Genomic DNA, 22,288 nt, shown 5'->3' on the forward strand with positions numbered 1-22,288 from the left:
TCGGGGCCGTTCTCGACGGTCAGGAGAATGGCGGGACGGCGTTGGACCGTGTCGCTCGATAAAATGGCGCAGCCGGCGATTCTCCCAACTGGCATCGGAGAATCGCGCCCGAGGTGGCTGAATTTTTTTAAATTTTAATCGAAATTTAAGTGGAGTTAGGTGGAAATTTTCTACCCAAACTAGTCAGAGAAGTAAAACCATTTACCAAAGTTGGCCATTGAGGTAAATCATGCTAATGGATTTAGGATGCAATTTATAGTGAAGCTTTACAGTGAGAAAGTGGGAAGCTGAAACTGATCAACCGATAGTATTGAAGGGTTTAAAAACCATTCCCTATTCCTAACGAGTTCTATAACATTCTTGGTAAACTCTTCCCCAGAAATGTACTGCTCGATATTTACAAAGGCACAATCTAGATGTGTATTATTAACGCTTTTGAATCTGTGTATCTCTAGCTTTGTAGTGAGTCTGCAACATTCTGAGTACGCTATTCGTGTGATACCACAGATGAATCATAGGCAAAGCCAACCACAGCATTCCAGGCCTGCCTTTTCAAAAATGAATTGCTTTTATTTTTGCTTTCTATTATTTGAATGCATTTCGCCATTTCCTGCTTTTCCTTGAACGTTTGCACGCCAATTAACTTTCTGTGCTGCCTGATCAAAATCTCCAGCCCCCTTTAACAAGAAGCACTGAGAGAGCAATTGGGGGGACACAGAAAATCTGAATTTAAGAAATCACAAACTGAGTTAAAGAAATCCTGTTCATGGTATCAGTCCCTTTTACGGATCATGTCGAATATACATGTCACGGACTCAACCCAACCCACCTCAAAGATAGATCTCCAGTCAGCACCATTTCCCCATCACCACCATTACCCCACCAGGGATTCAAATCAACTAAGTAGCATTCCTCTAACCCTACAGCACAGGAGTCCATTCAATTCAAACAATACTGGCCCTCTGAAAGAGCCAACCCCACTCCCATGCCCTGCCCATATAACCTTGTCAATTTTTATTTTCCAAGCATTTACCAATCCCCTAAATCTGGAATGAAAAGTCTAACGCTGACCATGAAACTATTATCGATTGTTGTAAAAACCCATCTGGTTCACTGATGCCCTTTTTGAAGGAAATCTGCCGTCCTTACCTGGTCTGGCCTATATGTGACTCCAGATCCACAGCAATGTGGGTGACTCTTAACTGTCCTTCGAGGGCAATTAGGGACAGGCAATAAATGCTGGCATAGCCAGCAACACCCACGTCCCAGGAACGAATAAAACAATTATGAATTTGGTTTTCATCACTATTTCTGGGAGGCAATTCGCTATCTGCATGAGAAGATCTTAACCTCTTGCTACTTTCTCTTGGTAATGATTGTAAATTCATTCCATCTTGCCACTGACTCGCCAACCAGTGAAAATAAGTTTTCCTCATTTACCTCACCAAATCTTCTGATAATTTTGAATGCTCCCAGCTAACATTATCTCTCATGTACTATATTATATATTATTCATTCAGTTTTAGCCCTGGGGGAACAGCAGAATAATTTCAGCTATGAAAAGGTGACAAATTTCCAAACTTATCCAGGTGCTCTATAATTTCATTTTACACGAGCAAGAATTTGAAGAATTCATTGAGGTAAATTTCTAAATATTATTTCGGTAGAAACGGAACACTTGCCCTTTAAAAGTATATGTTTAGCCTCATAGTGCCCCCTACGATGGGAGACAGCTGGTTTGTGATGCAGAACAAGGCCTGCAGCGCGGGTTCAATTCCCATACCAGCTTTCTCAAACAGGCGCCAGAATGTGGCGACTCGGGGCTTTTCACAGTAACTTCATACTTGTGACAATAAAATATTATCATTATTTATTTTACTGCTTCCTCAAAGACACCCTTCTAAAGCACGCAGGTTGCCATGCAGAATGAATGCTAAATTCAAAAACCACACATTAAAAAGACTGCATTAATCACAATTATTGCACACAATAGGAAGACTGCAACTGACAGTTGCTTAAAAGCATACTCAAACTGTTTAACTATTATTCTAATAATAAAATGTGTTTGAATGCCAGACACATTATATGACACTTTCCTACAGAGTCAGAGTATTATTCAAAGTACACCAAGCTCTCTTGAAACAACAACATTTTACCACCACACATCCAAAGTGACAGTCAAAAAAAATGCTAATTGATGAGGCACAAAAATGCTTGCAGTTTCGCTTCAGAGACAGTATTTACCAAACTCAATACAGGGCTTATAGAGATTGTGTAGAAAAACCACTGCTGATTTTGAATACCTGCTCAAACTCTGCCACCTAGAGGCAAGATTTGAAAGGCACTCTATCACCTATCTTCAGTGGAAGAATCCACTCATAACTTTATATTACACGTATGACCATCTCCTGGCATTTCACAAATATTTAACAGCTGCAATCACTGATAGTCAAACCTCGTCACATTATGCAAAATCCTAAAAACAAGGCTTCTTACCAAAATATATATTTTTCCATCACGCCCTTGAATACAGAATCTAAAGGTACTCTGAGAGGATGATATCTCCTTCAGTCGGCCAGCTACCACAGTCTCCACAAACAAAGACCTGAAAAAAAACCAAAGCCACATTTTAATCAGCGAACTCTTGTCTTTCCCCCCTTCCTCTCTGGAAGATGCTAAATTATGTGAGAGTATGATTCTACAGATACTAATATCTGGCCAATACCTCACCATCATAGTGGGCCAAGGCAGCCAGTACAATATTTGACCAAGGTTTCTGTCACTTTCAATGGGTAAAAATGTAATGCCCGATTGCATAACTTTTAATCCAAATGCTGACCATTATAATAAGTTTTCAGTCCTCTGAATGTCAAGTGGTGCAGTGGCATAAGTCACCCAGCTCCTCCAGTCATTTTGATAGCCCTGATCCCAATTCCACCATACTGCCAGCCATCAAAATCTTCTAGGAATCACAGTCCTAGCTCGCCGCATCTAGGTAGGATCTTCTGGTCCTGCCCCTAATATTTTTCTTCACCCTACTCTATGTAAGGTTTTAAGGGGAAGAAGTAGCAGAGTGGTATTGTCGCTGGATAGTGATCCAGAAATTAAGGGTAATTGCTCTGGGGATCTATATTGGAATCACACAATGGCAGATGGTGAAATTTGAATTCAATAAAAAAATCTGGAATTAAAATTCTGATAATGACCATGAAAATATTGTTGATAGTCATAAAAATCCATCTGGTTTGCTAAAAACCGAAAGAAAGCTTTCTTTCTGTTTTGATATTATGGGGTAGGAAATATTATTAACACTTGTTCTGAACTGCGTTGGTTCTGTGAGAAGTCTACATTTGTTTGCTACTGCTCTGTATCGAAAGGAAATGTGTTATTTGTTCACAATGGAATGTAAACACCAGGGGCCCAGAGAAACAAGGGACGAGCATCTGTCTTTAGTCTACTTGGCTCCAGTTACAGAAGTGGAGTGACATGAGATGACTTGCAGCCTAAGCCAATAGAAGAGGTAAGTTTGGACTATAAGGGATTCCGGAATAATATGAAGTGGGGATAAAATTAGGAAAATTGGAATCTTTGTTGGCACAGTGTTACGATAACATCTGCGGATGACTCTTCTGGACACATTGCAGCATCACTTCAAAGTCAGAGAAGATAAGGACACTGCCTGTGCTGGAAAAGCTCAGGGACTCCCAGGAAGTTGAGGGATATGGAACTTCCATGTCGTCTTCACTGTTTTATGTTAAGTACATGTAAAATCTTGCTCAAACAAATTATACATTATTCATAAATACTAGTTATTTGTACCTTGTTAGGTCAAGCAAAACTGAACTAGGTCAAGCACAACTGTTAAAAATTAAGTATTCAGAACTTAGAAATTTTAATTAGAAGGGTTTTCTACCTCGAGACCCTAAAATCTACGATAAAGCACCCTAAAATTGCTACAGAAAGTAGAGCACATGATTTGCGAAGAGCAGAGTAGGATTAAGGAGCTGCAACAGGATAAAGGGATATAGAATGTAAAGGTGGAGCAGTGAACCCTTTAAGTGCCATGTCAACTGACCTCACCTCTCATTTCTCACTCAAGAGAAAAAAGAAAGACAAGGCAAACATTTGAGCATATGGCAAGATAAAGACCCAGTGGAGCAAATAATAATGATAGAGAAACCCCAAGACAACAACCCATACGTCCTCTGACTTACTGTGAGGAGCTTCCAGGAGATCTATTCATTACATTAAAAATATTCCCTACAAGAATTGCACTTGCATTCAGTTTGTACCTTGATACCTCAAAATGCCTCCAAGGACTCCACAGAAAATACTTTTTACAATCCATATATTTGTCCCCTGTTGTTGAATATGCCACTGCTTGTCCACCTTACCAGCTCTTCAACTGACTATTCTTTTCATGCTCCTGATTCTGTCCTGTTTTCCCACTCCTACCAGCTCTCCAGGCTAACCAGGGGAAACCAGATACATCTCATATCTGCTGCTCCTCACTGCAAGTCACCAAATGGCTAAGTGGTGACGATGGATGGTTATTCCCAGTGGCTTGGTGGCTTCTGGTGGTGGTGGTTACTTTGGGCTATCTAGATAGCTTCTCACTGGATCAACTGAATCAGCCATACAAATACCGTGGTTGCAAGGGCAAGTCAGAGGCTGGGAATTCTGCAGTGAGTAACTCACCTCCTGAGTCCACAAAGCGTTTCCACTGTCTACAAGGCACAAGTCAAGAGTGTGATGAGTGTGATGGCGAAATGCAACTCCAACAACACTTAATATTCACTGACATGGAGCACTGTAGCAACTTGCCAAGCCTACACTGACAGAACCTTTGGGATCGATTCCGACCTTGGGTGTCTGTCTGTGTAGAGTTTGCATGTTCTCCCCGTGTCTGCGTGGTTTCCTCCTGGTGCTCCAGTTTCCTCCCACAGTCCAAAGATGTGCAGGTTGGATGGACTGACAATTATAAATTGCCCCTTAGTGTCCAAAGATTAGGTAGGGTGACAGGGATAGGGCAACGGAGTGGGCCTAGGTAGGGTACTCTTTCAGAGGGTCGGTGCAGATTCGATGGACCCAATAACCTCCTTCTGCACCACAGGGATTCTATGTTCTATATAGACAAATCCAATTCAAATCAAAGATACATGTTGGAAATATCAATGCGAGGAAACTTTACCTTTCACATATCTGCCTTTTCAAAGCTTTGTTCATCAGAGGCTGGACCAACATCTCAGTGACATAAAATTTTATTGTATCTGTAAGGAAATAAATCGGAAACATTTGCAATATGTTCAGAAGCTTATGCTTTACACATTCCTTAAAAAGATCCTGACAAATTGTCAGATGCACTCTCGTTTTTTTTTTTCATGTGCTAACAGTGTAACTTTCAGTAGCAATTACTTTATTGACTATAGTGTCAAATTTAATCAGCAACAAATATTTTTATGTAGTAGTTCTAAGAGTGGACTATGGGAATTAAATATGGATGTATTAAAAAGTTACACTAAATACAGTAGGCTTAGTCCTTTGCTTACATTTCCTTCCACAGCTAGTTTTTATGGTGGAACAGATCGTCGGCCTATCGTCAGAGGCTATAGCTTGACAAACACCACTGCACATCAAGCGTGGCTGACCAGGAAACTGTTCTGCCCTTACAACCTTACAAGCCATAGGCTTATCAAAAGGATTTACAAGTTGATAATCAACCTGTCTGGCCAGATTATGAACACACCTTCTGTCGTCCCGGAATTGGACTCGAACTCAGAGCTTCTGGCTCAGAAGCAGGGACGCTACCCACTGCATTAAAACACCTCCTCTAAATACGTAGCATTCCTCACAAACCCCGCATGTTGCACCCAAGCCACTCCAGTCTCTGAGAAATGCTGGAGGGACTGCCTACCTTTGTTTTCCACATACTTCCCAGTTAGGTCCACATGTCTGCGCTGCCCTAGATACAAATCCCGGGGCCAACAAGATTTGTGATTCACACTGCCCTCAGGACCTTTCTCCTCGTACCTATTCGGGTTGCTTCCCTGGAACACCAGGGACAGGATTTTAATTCACTCAAAACCCATTCACCCTCAGATTTAAAATCAGGCCCAAGGGGTCTTTTGTGTGTGAGCTGGTGTAATTCTAACCATTGCAAGCAAGGTGACTCATCGCCTCTCTCGGTGGTGCAATCCACTCCTACACTAAATACGCATCTGGACATAGTGGTGAGTAATTGACATTCATTTTGAAAGCATGACCAAGTCTGCCAAGCTATATAATTTAATTCAGTCTACAAATTATCATATGCAGATGAAGACTTCAAAACCAAAGCCATCTCAACCTAGCCACGCTGATAAAAATAATGAAGAGCTGGCATTTATGCATCTATGGATTGAAACACTAAAGCAGCAGAACGTTTCTAATTTTCACTTTGCTGTCAGCTTTGATATCTCCAGCATGTTTCTTCTCATTTTCCCTTTTTGTACCTCTTATTAGATTCTATGTATCTCTTCATAGTTCATCCAGCAGATTGGGAGAGGCATAAAGGACAACAAAAAAAGAGATGAAACAAATGCGCGGGAATTTCAAGGCTAACAGCGGGAGTTCCTTTTTAAAAAGAGGAAGTGTTGTTTAGGTGAATGTGGAGGAGACCATAATAGATAATAAAGAAATGGCAAACTTGTTAATGGAAAAGTTTATATCTGTTTCACACGCAGTGGATAAAATACCAAAGCTATAAGGGAGCCAAAACATCAGGCAAGGGAAGAAACTTTGTTAACACTGCAGAAAATAACAAGGCAGACAAATTCAGACAAGGAATCCTACGGTGGGTAACACACCTCCTGACCCCTCAAAGACTGTCCACCATCTACAAGGCACAAGTCAGGAGTGTAATGGAATTGCCTGGACAAGTGCAGCTCCAAGTGACACCATCCAAGACAAAGCAGCCCGCTTGATTGCTCCCCCTTTCACAATCAGTCAAACCCTCCATCATTGACTAACAATGACAGCCATTGGTACCATTTACAAGGTGCATTGCAGTAACTCACTAAGGTTCCGCAGACAACACCTTCCAAACCCATCTAGAAGGACAAGAGCAGATAGCTGGGAACCCTACCACCTGGAAGTTCCCCTCCAAGTCACTCACAACCCTGATTTGGAAATATGTCGCCGTTCCTTCACTGTCACAACATCCTGGAACTCCCTCCCTAAAAGGATAGTGGGTATACCTAAACCTCAATCACTGCAGCGGTTCAAGAAGGCAACCACCACCTTCTGAAGGGCAACTAGGGATGGGCAATAAATGCTGGCCTTACCAGCGATGCCCATATCCCGTAAATGAATTTTTCTTTAATTCCAGAAATAAAAATGCATTTGTAGTCGCTTGGTAGTAAATACTGCTGAAAAAAAGAAGCACGTTGTCAAAGCTGTTCGTCTTTCACTCATCAGAACAGGCATAAGAGTGCCAACTTTCAACGGGAGCAATAATTTATGCTGCATGAGAAAGGAGTGCTGACTGTTGAGAAAGTTAACTCTAACCAGTTGAGGCAATGCCATGGAGAATGGACCAGGGAACCATTGTACCCCACGCTTTTGTTTAATTCAAAAAAGATGCAATACTTGGACATATTCGTTTTGCATGGAGAGGACAAGCCCCTGCATTTGAATTATGTACCTTCTAGCAAGCATAAGTAAGTCACATTATGAGCCTCAATGACAATCTTAAATTGGTTGTCAGTGTAGTTCTTGGCATACTTGGGATTGTTCAGCACGTGCTGCCCATTCATCGAATCACATCTAACGTGAAACATTATGGGCGTGATTCTCTGGCCTCTCCGCAGTGTGTTTCTCGGTGGCTGGAGATGGCCCGACGTTGGCCAATGGCGGGATCTTCTGATCCTGCTGCTGTCAATGGGATCCATTGAATCCATCCCACGCCGCTGGGAAACGCACAGCAGGGGTGCGTTGTCAACGGGACCCGAAGATCCTGCTAGGGTGAACAGATAGAAGATCTCGCCCTATGTTTTGAGTTTTGCAAGCACGGGCAGGTTAAGCACAGTCAATCCTCTGCCTATTGCGAACATCCAAAGGGATGTGCTGTCTGATACGATCTGCAAGTCATTGGGATGTACAGCCCACATACCTGCCATTGCACCAGTGATTCATAGATCACATTACTCATTTGTGTAGTAAAGAGAATGCCTTTATAGCTTGACAGTGGCATCCTGTTTGTGCAAAATAACACTTGTGGAGCTACTATATAGTAGCAGAATGAAACGGGTAGCTTAATCTGTTGCTCAAACGTTCGTGATACCTTCCCTTTGAGGTAGACTGGCCATTTTACAAGTTACAGCCTTCGGCCTATTTGTGAGTATGCACGACACACAGCGAGCAAAGGTTTGAATCATAGAATTTACAGTGCAGAAGGAGGCCATTCGGCCCATCGAGTCTGCACCGGCTCTTGGAAAGAGCACCCTACCCAAGGTCAACACCTCCACCCTATCCCCATAACCCAGTAACCCCACCCAACACTAAGGGCAATTTTGGACACTAAGGGCAATTTATCATGGCCAATCCACCTAACCTGCACATCTTTGGACTGTGGGAGGAAACCGGAGCACCCGGAGGAAACCCACGCACACACAGGGAGGATGTGCAGACTCCGCACAGACAGTGACCCAAGCCGGAATCGAACCTGGGACCCTGGAGCTGTGAAGCAATTGTGCTATCCACAATGCTACCGTGCTACCGTTTGTGTAGCTATTGCCCTATCTCATAATCAAGCTTACACAGGCCCTATTTATAACACTGCCAGTAAGATTGATCTTATCGTATGGAATTGTAGGCATCCTAATGCATATATTGGCTAGTGAAGGTGGGCTTGTGGTAAACAGCAGAGAATCAATTAGCGGATTTCTCAACAAGCACATCAAGGAAAGGGAGCTCACTGGACTGCTCCTTTTCAAAGGTGAATTTAAGCGCAGGATCGAGCCCATTAAGCTGTGTAAGGACATTTGTACATGAAGCCACGGATTCAAATATAGCAAACGTATCATCAACATATCGGAAATAAGGGGCAGCACGGATAGCACTGCTGCCTCATGGCGCCGAGGTCCCAGGTTCGATCCCGGCCCTGGATTACTGTCCGTGTGGAGTTTGCACATTCTCCCCGTGTTTGCGTGGGTTCCGCACCCACAACCCAAAGATGTGCAGGATAGGTGGATTGAACACGCTAAATTGCCCCTTAATTGGAAAATCTTAATTGGGTACTCAAAATTTATATTTAAAAAAAATCGGAAATATGCAAGGTGTAAGAGGTTAAGGGTCATTCCATCAAAAACAGTTTTCAATGAATACAGATTCAGAAAATAGCAGGGTCTCTAGATCACATGACATATTGACACAGGGCAAAAGTCTATGGCTTCCTTGAGTGACATATTAGTGAAGAAGCTTGCAATATTGAATGAACACATAGACATGGCATTGCTGTCAATATGCAGGTCATGTATGACCTTCGCGAAGGTGAAGGAACATTTCAGTATGTATGTGGAAACCTCACTCTGGACAAAGGGTAGCAACTCATTCAACAGTTTGGCCAATTCGTGTTGTGCAGAACCAGTCATAGGTAATAATGGGACATCGCGTTTGTATGTCCTGAACAGCGTACATACCTGGGCTTCCTGAACCATAGGAACAAAGCCGATCATGTAAACCACACACAAGGCAATATGTTACTCTTACACAAGCGCAACAAATGTTCTAACAAGCAATTTCAAAAAACATTACAGGGGAAATGAGCAGATTTTTTTCTACAGGGAGTTATTAAAATCTGGAAGACGCTTTCTGAAGGAGTAGTGAATGCAGATTCCACAGGCTCCTTCAATTGACAATTGTACATAGAACATACAGTGCAGAAGGAGACCATTCGGCCCATCGAGCCTGCACCGATCCATTTAAGCCCTCACTTCCACCTATCCCCTTAACCCAATAACACCTCCTGATCTTTATGGACACTAAGGGCAATTTAGCAAGGCCAATCCATCTAACCTGCACATCTTTGGACTGTGGGAGAAAACCGGAGTACCCAGAGGAATCCCACGCAGACACGGGCAGAACGTGCAGATCCGCACAGACAGTCACCCAGCAGGGAATCGAACCTGGGACCCTGGTGCTGTGAAGTCACAGTGCTATCCACTATGCTACCGTGCTGCCTATGCTACATGTTCTTGAAGAGGACACAAGCACAGCGTTATTGGGAAAAAGCAGGGTTGGACAGCTTCTTTCTAAGAGAAGGCACAAGCAAGATGGGCTGAATGGCCTCTTTCTCTGATAAAAGACTGTGATTCAAAATGCCAATCTATATCAGATACCATTCCTGATCCACTGATCTATGGACGCTGAGATCAAACGTTTTTCACCAACCTGCTGCAACAGAAAATCCCAGAACTGAAACAGGAAATTAATACATGATACTGCCCCTTCAACTACAGCCATTAGCAGGGACCTTCAGCACAGCTCAAATCCCTGCAAGAGTACACATGCTGATTGGAGTCTGCAGAAAATAATCTGAGAGAGTGTCAGAATGGGAAATACTGAGAGAAAGAGCTAAGCAAGGGAATGGGAGAGAGCAAGACAGAAATAGAGAAAAGGATAAAGTAAGTTTACGGAGGCAGGCACAGCAATGGAGTGAAAGACAAAGTGGAGAGAAAAGTTTGACCAAAAGAAAAGGGAAAACTAAAGAGAGCGGAATAAAGAGGGGGGAAATACACAAGTTAACTATAACACTAACACAGGTGGACACTATGATCTGAAGTATCACAGAGCAATAAGTACACATTATACCTGATGAAGTCACATCTCCCAGCACCTTCCTGCAGCGCGTGCAAACTACATTATTATTTTCTCTTGACATCTGCAAGAAACCAAAAGTGAAGAAGGTGACTACTCAGAAAGAGACATTCATTTTTGAGCTTACATAAAGCAGAAATGTCCCTGCAGCCAATCACAATGACTCCAAATCAGACTGTTTTTTCCAATCCCCTCAGGCCTCCATGCCTCAGCTGCAGAGCGTCCTTAGCTGCCAGCTGGGCCACTCAAGATGGAAGATGACACATTTCAGCCTTGAGCAAAACTAAAAGAGGCGGGGGGGGAGGATAAAAGAGTTTGGCCCATTCCAAAACATCTCCCGCTGACCAATCACTGCATCCAGCCAGCTGTAGCTGCCAGAAAGATTGTGAGAGACCGCCAAGGGAAATGAAGACATGCAGCCCTATCTTTAATTGGTTGTCTCAACAGGACTCTGGATGGGACTGTAACCAATTATCAGGCCAAACGGCATCATTAACGGGAGTGTTAAATTCAAAGCAAAACCTTTTAAAAATGGGAAACGTATAACGTACGCATGTAATGTTTATCGGGTTTACTCCTTTACTGGATTGGCAAAACATCAATCTACCAGAGTAAAATATTTCTAAATCTCTTTATTTTTCACGCTGCAGGCCAAGTTGGCTCGTGGAAAGCTAGAATAAATTTCAGAAACAAATCACTCAAAAATAATCTTTCAACATCTGGAATGTTATGGATTCCTCAATAAAATTATATTCAAAATTAGCTTTTATTGCTAAATAATTGCTCTATCCCGTTTACAATCAGTTGGTGACGCCATGGCTTGAACCTCAACCCCTTATATTATCCGTTCAGCCCATGGTTGTATCCGGAATGGAAGGTCATCATGATAAGAGCAAAAGGACACAACTGGTGTTAAAAAGGTTACATTAACCCCATGGTAATAGAGTGCCACAACTGGTCATACACACTGGGCTAAGGGGATGGAAGTTCAGGCAGAGATTCAATTTCCAATCATTATCCAGCAACAATTACGTGATCCCTGCAGAGACCCTCCAGAGGGTGGAATCTTAGCAAAATTTGGCAGTGTCGATTCTGGTGAGAAAACCGCTGTAAATCCCGCCGGCGATGGGAAATCTCACGGAATATTGAGCCACTTTCACAAAATTTGTTTTCCACGTGAATCATTCCACGCTCCCGTTGGTGGCCTCCCTGCTCATTCACGATCGCCCAGGGACAACTTCATCCCTGCAGTCAGTAGGAGCTCCATATAAATGCCTCCCCAGGACTTGTTCCAGATCATAAGGCCATAAAGACCAAGGAGCAGAAGTAGGCCATTCGGCCCATCGTGTCTGCTCCGCCATTCAATGAGATCATGGCTTCTCCCAATTTTCCTCAATTCCCTTCCTGATTAAATATATGTCTATCTCAGCCTTGAAATAGTTAATGACCCAGCCTCTACAGCTCACAGATTCTCTACCCTCTGAGAGAAGAAATTCTTCCTCATCTCTGCTTTAAATATGGGCAGCCCTTCACTCAGATGATGCCCTCTGATCCTAACTCTCCCACAGAGGAAACATACTCTCAGCATCTACCTGTCAAGCCTCCTGAGAATTATATATGTGTCAATAAGGTCATCTCTCATTCTTCTAAACTCTAATGAGTACAGGCCCAACTCACACAACCTCTCCTCATAGGAAAATCCCTCCATGCCCGGGATCAACCTAGTGAACCTTCTCTAGACTGCCTTCAATGCCAGTATGTCTTTCCTTAGATAAGGAGATCAAAACAAATCATGGGGATGGCTGTCAGGAAGCCTACACCCAATCCAGGAGATTGTGCAGCAGAGGCAGGACCCCCTATACCTGCATTCCCACAGACGTCATTCCAGCAAGGTAACCACCCTTCCCTGGAAGGCCGTGGCAACCTTGGCAGTGCCAGCTCACTGCAGAAGAGGATGGGGCAGCAGTGCCACAAGAGGATGAATGACCTTCTTCACCCGGCCAGGGTGTCGGCCTCCTCCAGTCTCCCGCTGCACCCCTCTCCAGATTCCTCTCCCATTAAAGGTTGTAGGCAACTCAAAGGCCTTGTGAAAACTGCTGCTCTGATATTCTGTTTAACTGAGACCAGCTGGGGCGGCACATGGCGTAGTGGTTAGCACTGCTGCCTACGGCGCTGAGGGCCCGGGTTCGAATCCCGGTCCTGGGACACTGTCCGTGTGGAGTTTGCACATTCTCCCAGGGTCTGCGTGGGTTTCGCCCCCACAACCCAAAGATGTGCAGGTTAGGTGGATTGGCCACGCTAAATTGGCCCTTAAGTGGAAAAAAGTATTAATTGGATACGCTAAATTTATTTTTTTTAAACTGGGACAAGCTGTTGGTGAGTCTGCTGAAGCTGACCACATATCAGAAACTGAGCAGTCCTGAACTGTACCTTCCGTGGATAAGGCTCAGCCCAACACAAGTTAGAGTGTGTCCCCAGAGAGGATCCCATAGCCTGAGGATCCGGCCTGAGTGGTCCAGCTTGAAGATCCAAACCAACCGACGGTTCAACAGCTCACATTCTGAAAGGATCAGTGTTTATCAACCCCAGCAGCGAAGATCTTCAAATCTCTCATACCTCTTAATCCCTGGTACTTTTTTTGTTACTTTTGTAAAATAAATTTAGAATATCCAATTCATTTTTCCACTTAAGGGGCAATTTAACGTGGCCAATCCACCTAACCTGCACATCTTTGGGATGTGGGGGTGAAACCCATGCAGACACGGGGAGAAAATGCAAACTCCTCACAGACAGTGACCCAGGGCCGGGATTCGAACCCGGGTCCTCAGCGCCGTAGGCAGCAATGCTAACCACTGTGCCACCGTGCCGCCCCAATCCCTGGTATTTTTTAACCTTCCCTACCCCTACCGTATGTTTGTCTTGTGTGTGTCTGGGGGTGGGACGGGGTTTGGGGAATAGGTAGAGTAGTAGACCATCATTTCATTATATGTTCATCTTTTACTTTTGTTATAAATAAACAGTTTGTTTATGTTTTACTTCTAATCCTGGTGCCTGTAACTAATTGGAGCAGAGACAGGTTAAAAGATCTCAGGAGAACACACAAATTATTAGTTAATTCACTTATGTTGGGACTTTGTGGTCTGTGTGGTGGGAACAGGCCGTACACTTGTCCAGGGTGTCGTAATAATGGCGACAGTCGACCAGCCCGGACCATCCTCGCGCCCTCTGAACACCACAGACACGTGCAGTTCTGAGGGAGACAACTCAGAGACAAGCATAGAAAAGGTGTCACGTCTGTCACCCGTATCCTCCTGGTTGGAGTCATAACTAGTACAAAAATGGTTGTGGTGGTTGAGGGCTAGTCATCTCAGTCCCCTGGCATCACTCCAGGAGTCCCTCTGGATAGTGTGCCAGGCCCAACCATCTTCAGCTGCTTCATTAATGACCTTCCTTCCATCACAAGGTCAGATGTGGGGATGTTTGCTGATGACTGTACAATGTTCAGCACCCTTCACAGCTCCCCAAACACTAAAGAAGTCCACATGCAAATGCAGCACGACCTGGAACTACATCACATGGACTGCAGCAGTTCAACAAGGTAGCTCACCACCACCTTCTCAAGGGAAATTAGGATGAGCAACAAATGACGGCCTAGCCAGGCGAAGCCCACATCCCGTAAAAAAATTCAAAGAAGATACTCCCACTTCAGTGGAATAAGTAGTAGGCAGACGACTGGTGAGCACCTCACAGCTGGTGATCCACAGCAGACAGAGGCAGGAACATCCTCGAGAACCCGGTACTCGGAGGGCTGAGCCCAGGCCGATGGCATGGCCCTGGGTCTGGTTGTCCCAGAGCTGCTGGAGCTTCAAAGGCAGAGTCCACAAGCATCAGGAAGGGAATGGCGGCAGCCCTCCTCGGACTGCAAGGCCGACTGGAAAGAGTCCCATTGTCTTCTGCCCGAGGAATGGTGCCGTCACTGCCGACTCAACGAGGCAACACTGAGATGAGACTTTGACGTGGGATGTGCATTCTATGGCGGGGGATGCCCACATCCACAGCTCAGCTCATGAACTCCATGGTTAGGGGCATCAGCTCCGTGGTGCAGGCTTCAACTACATGGTGCAAGCACTAGTAGGAATTCAAGAGTGTCTGCACCAGAGGACAGTGAGGCTTCTGGATCTCACTTCAGCTGCCCCTTTATCTCTAAGAGGATCAGCAAGAGCACAGCCTGAGGCCCTCCAGCCAGGTGACAGCCTGGGGGAGGGGGAGGGGACGTGTCCAGCCCATCGGATACCCCCCTCTCTCTGTTAGCGCCACACCAAGGGAGGTAGCACTTCAACACCCATGCAGCCCGCAAGTAGGCCCTGACCCTCAAGGTGCAGGTTCCCCAAGGGATGCCCGCCAAGATCATCTCCGGCAGCAAGGTGTGGAAGGCAGCAGGCCGTCACAACCTCAGCCGCAGATCCTGGGGATACACCTAGACATAGTGGGAGGGTGAGAAGAGTAAGAAACCTATTGGGCACAGGTGAACCAAGGTACTAGTACAGATAGGTCAACATTGTAGTGTAGCTCTTGTATTAAATATCACTTAGTTCACCAGCAAATCCTCCATCCTGTCATTTCATGGCATCATGTACATACTCGGCATGCCATCCCTGTGGAGTGTGAGAATGGCAGCGCTACATCTCTTCCACCTCCCACACTGCACACTGATGACTCAGTAAAGATGCGCTTCTGCTGGCACGGTTCTTCTCTCCCACCCCCCCCCCCCCCCCCCCCCCCCCCCCACCCAAACTTCAATGCTCAGGTCTCTCATTTCTGCCATTCTTCTCCAGTGATGAGGAGGCCGAGGGCTGATAACGTGTTGAGAGGCTGCACTCCCCAAGATGTTAGCTGAAGGAAAACAACAGAACCTTTAACTTCGAAGGAGGCTGCGGCAGGTGAGAGGTTATCCAGCATTTCTGAACCCAATGATAAGCACATTCATTGGCAGGACACATTCAGCTCTCTATCAGACAGGAGTCTGACCAATGACTCATGATAAAAGGAGCATCACTCTGTCCTCAATGCAAGTCATCATCATTCTCCCGCAGAGTCGGGTCACTGGCTTTAGCGCCCTGCCCATGAACGTGGGCACCATCACGAGAACATGTCTCTGGCACCACAGTGCTGATGAGATGTCATGAAAAGTTCTTCACTCTCTAATCCTGCGCATCCCCAAATCATGAGGCTATAAGGGCGTCCCTAGCCCTGCACTCCATTTGGGCACTTGCATGGCCCAACATCATTCCGTGTCCTCCTCCTTGGGTTGTCTCTTGCCGCCCTCCTCGGTCTCTTCTGAGGAGATGTGGCGGTCCCTCATCTCCTCCTGGTCAAGCCGGTCTCCCCTCTGCACCGCCAAGTTGTGGAGAGCGCATCAGACCACAATGGGCAACAAGGTAGCACAGTGGGTAGCACTGTTCCAGGGTCCCAGGTTCAATTCCCGGCTTGGGTCACTGTCTATGCGAAGCCTGCACGTTCTCCCCATGTCTGAATGGGTTTCCGCCAGGTGCTCCGGCTTCCTCCCACAAGTCCCGAAAGACGTGCTGTTAGGTGAATTGGACATTCTGAATCTCCCTCTGTGTACCCAAACAGGCGTCGGAATGTGGCGACTAGGGGCTTTTCACAGTAACCTCATTGCAGTGTTAATGTAATTGTGGCAATAAAGATTATTATTATTGTGCAGGACGCACTCTGGGGGCTGTACTGGATGTCACCCCCGGCCGGTCCAGGCACTGGAATTGAATCTCGAGCAGTTCAATCGTCTGCTCGACCAGTACTCGCGTTGACGCCCGAACCTCATTGTAGTGAGTCTCCGCAGGTGTTTGTTGCCTCCGTACTGACGTTATTATTCATCTCTTGAGTGGGCATTCCCTGCCCCCGAGGAGTCATCCCTCCATCCGCTGTTCTCTCAAAAACATCAGGAGTCTGCAAACACCCCAAGATGCAACTGTTGGGTCTTCCGGTTGCGGCTATGCGGAGCTAAGTCGCACGTTCGGCAGCTCCCTCTAGCAAAGGACTTTTGGGCTCTTTGTAGGGTCCGCAACGGCGCTTGTTCGACGTTTCTCGGTGTGGGAAGGGGACAGCAACATTCCCCTGCTGGTGTATGGTTTGGACCTGGAGCGGGGCGCTTAAAAAAGCGGCATTGCAGCAAAGAAAGGTGCGAGGGAGGAGGACCAAGATGGCGGCAGGCGGACACCAGGCAGCATGGACGCAATGGGCGCAGGAGCAGCAGGAGCTGTTCCAGCGCTGTTTTAAGGAGCTAAAAGCAGAGCTGCTGGAGCCTATGTGGGGGCCTATGGGGGCCTATGTGGTCACCATTCGTTGATGGGAGCGGGGGCCTTCCAGGGGCCCTTGGAGTTGGAGGGGGCCCACTGAGTGCTGGCGAGGAAGCCCAAGCCTAGCGAGCCGCCACGGGCGGTGCTGGTGCGGTTCCACCGGTTTGCTGATCGAGAGTGTGTATTAAGGTGGGCCAAGAAGGAGCGGAGCAGCAGGTGGGGGAACGCAGAGGTCCGGAACTACCAGGATTGGAGTGCGGAGGTGGCGAAGAAGAGGGCCAGTTACAATCGGGTGAAGGCAGTGCTGGAGAGGGGTGAAGTTCAGCATTCTACAACTGGCGCGTCTGTGGGTCAGCTACAAGGATCGACACCATTATTCTGAGTCCCCGGAGGAGGCCTGGGCCTTTGTTCAGGCCGAAAAACTGGACTCATACTGAGGGTCGGGGGATAGTTGGAGACTGTTGTGTTCTGAAGGGGGGTTCTTTCTTTGTTTTCTGGGGGTTGGTAGGGCATTGTTTTGATTAGGCCCGCCGGATGGTCTCGTGAGTGCGGGGGGGGGGGGGGGGTTAGGCAAACAGCTTGGTGGGTTGATGGTCAGTAGGGGTTGATGGGGCCTCACCGGGGGGGGGGCTGAGATGGGGCTAGTGGGATGGGGCTTGAAAAGGGAGCAGCGCCAGAGGAGGCGGGGCCGGCCGAGTGGAAAGAGCGGGCTTTTTTCCACACTAAGGGTTGAAAGGGGCGGGGCCGGAGCTGGGAAGCACGGGCTTTTTCCCGCGCTGGGAGTGGAATGGGAAGGGAGCCTGCTTGTAAGCAAGGGAGGGGAGGGGAAGCTTTACAGTGGGGGGAGGGGTGGGGGGGGGTCGATGGTGCGGCGGGAGTGGCCGGGGTCAGCAGGAGTCATCTGACTCACGGGAGTACAATGGGGGGAGCAACGCAGCTAGGGGAGACCTAGCTAGGGGGGGGGGGGGGGGGGGGGGGGGGGGGGGGGGGGGGACCGGGTTTCTGCTGGAATGGCCAAGGGAGAGCTGGAGGTGGTAGAGGAGGTCGGGGCGGGGGTCTGCCGCTGTGGGGAACGGGCCGTGCGGGGGACGCGGGCACGTGGCTGGTCTAGGAAGGGCTATGGCTGATCGGCGGAGGGGGGGGGTGAGTAGCCTCCTGATCCGGCTGATAACCTGGAATGTAAGGGGACTGAATGGGCCAGTCAAGCGGGCCCGGGTGTTCGCGCACCTGAAGGGGCTGAAGCCGGATGTGGCCATGCTCCAGGAGACGCACCTGAGGGTGGCGGATCAGGTAAGGTTAAGAAAGGGGTGGGTAGGGCAGGTGTTTCATTCGGGTTTAGATGCAAAAAACCGGGGGGGATGGCGATTTTGGTGGGGAAGGGAGTGTCGTTCGAGGCGTCGAGCATTGTGGCGGACAATGGCGGTAGGTATGTGATGATAAGTGGGAAGCTCCAGTGGGAGCGGGTGGTGCTGGTCAATGTATACGCCCCGAATTGGGACGATGCGGGGTTAAGGGGCGTATGTTGGGCCGGATTCCGGATCTTGTGACAGGAGGCCTAATAATGGTGGGGGATTTCAACATGGTGCTGGACCCGGCACTTGATCGCTCCAGGTCCAGGACAGGCAGGAAGCCGGCGGCGGCCAAGGTGCTGAGGGGTTTATGGACCAGATGGGAGGGGTGGACCATGGAGGTTTACGAGGTGGGGGTTTGCAAGGCCGAGGGCCAGGGAATTTTACTTCTTCTCCCCTGTCCACAAGGCCTATTCCCGGATTGACTTTTTTATCATGAGCAGGGCGCTGATTCCGAGGGTGGAGGACACGGAATATTCGGCGATAGCCATTTCTGATCACGCTCCGCATTGGGTGGACCTCGAGTTGGGGGAGGAGGGACCAACGTCCGCTGTGGCGTCTGGAGGTGGGGTTGTTAGCGGACGAGGAGGTGAGCGGGCGGGTCCGGAGGTGTATAGAGGGGTACCTGGAGACTAATGATAATTGGGAGGTGCAAGGTGGGGTGGTTTGGGAGGCGCTGAAGGCGGTGGTTAGAGGGGAGCTGATCTCCATTAGGGCACACAAGGAGAGGGGGGAGAGGAGAGAGAGGGAGAGGTTGGTGGGGGAGATGGTGAGGGTGGACAGGAGGTACGCAGAGGCCCCGGAGGAGGGATTGCTGAGGAAGCGGCGTAGCCTCCAGGCTGAGTTTGATCTATTGACCACCAGGAAGGCGGAGGCGCGGTGGAGGCGGGCGCAGGGGGCGGTATATGAATACGGAGAAAAGGCGAGTCGGATGCTGGCGCACCAGCTTCGGAAACAGGAGGCAGCTAGGGAGATTGGTGGAGTTAGGGATGGAAGAGGGAGCATGGTGCGATGTGCGGTGGGTATCAATGGGGTCTTTAGGAGCTTTTATGAGGAACTGTACCGGTCTGAGCCCCCATTGGAGGAGGGAGGGATAGATAGCTTCCTAGACCGGCTGAGGTTTCTGAGTGGAGGAGGAGCGGGTGGCGGGGTTGGGGGCGCCGGTTGGACTGGAGGAGTTGGTCAAAGCGATAGGGAACATGCAGACGGGGAAGGCACCGGGGCCAGATGGGTTCCCGGTTGAATTTTACAAGAAGTATTTGGACCTGCTGGACCCCCTGTTGGTTAGGACATTCAACGAGGCAAGGGGAAGGGGGGGCTCTCCCTCCGACGATGTCTAGGGCGCTGATCTCCTTGATCCTGAAGCGGGACAAGGATCCCCTACAGTGTGGGTCACATAGGCCGATCTCACTCCTAAATGTAGATGCAAAGTTGCTGGCAAAGATTTTGGCCACGAGGATAGAGGACTGTGTGGCACAGGTCATACATGAAGATCAGACGGGGTCTGTGAAAGGGAGGCAATTGAATTCTAACGTATGGAGGCTTTTGAATGTTATAATGATGCCGGCAGTGGAAGGGGAGGCGGAGAGAGTGGCGGCGATGGATGCGGAGAAGGCCCTTTGAAAGGATGGAATGGGGGTACCTGTGGGAGGTGTTGAAAATGGTTCGGGTTTGGGGAGGGGTTCGTCAGGTGGGTGAGGTTGCTATATGAGGCCCCGGTGGCGAGTGTGGCTGCCAACAGAAGGAGGTCAGAGTATTTCCGATTGCACCGGGGGACGAAGGCAGGGGTGTCCCCTGTCCCCCCTGCTCTTTGCGCTGGCGATTGAACCCTTGGCCATGGCGCTGAGGGAGTTGAGGAACTGGAGGGGGATAGTGCGGGGGGGGGGGGGGGGGGGGGGGGGGGGGGGGGGGGGAATATCGGCTGTCACTGTATGCGGATGACCGCCAACGTGGCAATGATACGCAAGTGGATAATGGAGGGGGAAGGGGCGGCATGGAGGAGGTTGGAGATGGCGTCCTGTGTGGGCACGAGCCTGGCGGCGCTGGTGACGGCGCCGCTGCCGCTTCCTCCAACGAGGTATACCACGAGTCCGGTGGCGGCGGCTACCCTCAAAATTTGGGGGCAATGGAGACGGCACAGGGGGCAGGTTGGGGCCATTGAGGGAGTGGAATCCTTGTGGTTCATGATGCACCGCCTGTTGCCAGAGACCACAGAGCCAAATGGGCGCAGTCGATGACACCTGTGCCTGAGGCATGTCTGCTAAGCGGTAGCGAGGCCATAGCCCTGGGGTCTTGGCTCGCCTGGTCCTGATCCAAGTTTATATACATGTGGGCCCTCGCGTAAAGGACATCTGTTAAATCCTTATGCATGTGTGTGCATGGGAAAATACTATACAGGTCACCAACACCTGAAAGGAAGTTCAGAGCAGTGGTAACTTTAAAGGCCACGGGCAACAGGTGCTCTCCCATTCCATGTGGTGCCAATATCCGGCACTGAAACACCGGCATCTACAGGTAGGATATCCAATGTCAGAAGACCCTTTGCCGATAGGGTCTCCTGCGAGGCGCCACCATCTGTGATGCTGCGCCCAGGAACAGCTCCGGGGCCAGCCTTACTCTCCTCTGTAGGGAGCTGGTCCTGGCCATGTGCAGCAGTACTTTGATGTCTCTGTTGCTGCTGGATTGATCAGAGTAAAATAGCGAACTCGACCGGCTCCATGGTTCTCCAAAACCATGCACAGAAAAGAACATCAGAGTGAGCAATGAGGGTGCCTGATGGAATGCTAACCTCAGGGACGTCCACCCATGCTCTCCTCCCTTACATAGTGCCTTTTGACTGAACTTCACACCCTTCCTTCCCACGATTGTGCCACTTCCCCACACTTGTCCCTTTCAACTCCACTTGGATGAGGCGTGTGGACCTTGAGAGTCTCAGTGGCACCTTAATCCAACTATTCCCCCCCCGTTCGCCCCTAATCCTGGTGTTAGGTGAAAGGGCAGGTGAGTGGATGCATAGGACCAGCATCTGTATCCTCATGGGGCACCTCAAAGATGCCCCCGGTCATGATCTTGAACGGGGAAAGTGATGATCGACATCACCTAGAAGCATTGCATAGGGGTACACATCAGTAGCATCTGTGTAATGTTAACACTTGTATGAGCATTGGAATTCAAAGCCTGGGGCCAAAGCTTCAAAGGATTAAGAACTTGGCTCCAATCAGTGACACTGAGGTTTAATTCTGCACATTTCATTGGCACAATTGACGAGTCAAGGAAGGATGAGGTAGTATTTCAAGAAAATGACAGCCTCTTGTGGCAGATGAAGCATAGCGGGTTTGAGTGAAACATGAAATTATTATGACTAGCACATCCCTGGAGGGCACCTAGGTCAGAAGTGATGTAGAGTCGGCAAGCCTTCCATCAGTCAGAGCTATCCACCCCACTAATTCATGACAGTCAAACATCCCTGACAAGTGGATTTGAACATCCATGCAGCTGGATGCCTTTGTCTTTAAAATGCTGCCTGAGTGTGGGGTTCAACTCACACTGGTGCCCCACAATGGAAAGGGCCTACATACCTCCTGAGGAATTTGAGCACCATCCCAGCAAGGAGGACCCTCTCAGGGCGAACTTGATTTTCTTCAGACAGAGAAGCTAGCCATGTCGGTTAGCCAGGTCTCCAACTTTGGGGGCTTTGAATCCCTCCAAGCTAATATATCCATCTCCGGGCTACCAGAGAGGCAAGGCCAGAACATCTACCTCTTTCTC

General features: G+C 48.3%; 1 protein-coding gene across 1 annotated transcript in view; it reads right to left on the reverse strand.

The window, feature by feature from the left end:
- The window catches only part of ube3d (ubiquitin protein ligase E3D), a 209,451-nt gene that overhangs the window by 169,636 nt on the left and 17,527 nt on the right, over window positions 1-22,288 (reverse strand). The window contains exons 3-5 of the mRNA XM_038799326.1: window positions 10,849-10,918; window positions 5,192-5,270; window positions 2,497-2,605 (exon numbers count right to left, since the gene is read on the reverse strand). Coding sequence (XP_038655254.1) covers window positions 2,497-2,605; window positions 5,192-5,270; window positions 10,849-10,918 — 258 coding nt within the window. The remainder of the gene's footprint in view (window positions 1-2,496; window positions 2,606-5,191; window positions 5,271-10,848; window positions 10,919-22,288) is intronic.

Source organism: Scyliorhinus canicula, chromosome 6 (assembly GCF_902713615.1).
Source record: "Scyliorhinus canicula chromosome 6, sScyCan1.1, whole genome shotgun sequence".
Lineage (NCBI taxonomy): Eukaryota > Metazoa > Chordata > Chondrichthyes > Carcharhiniformes > Scyliorhinidae > Scyliorhinus > Scyliorhinus canicula.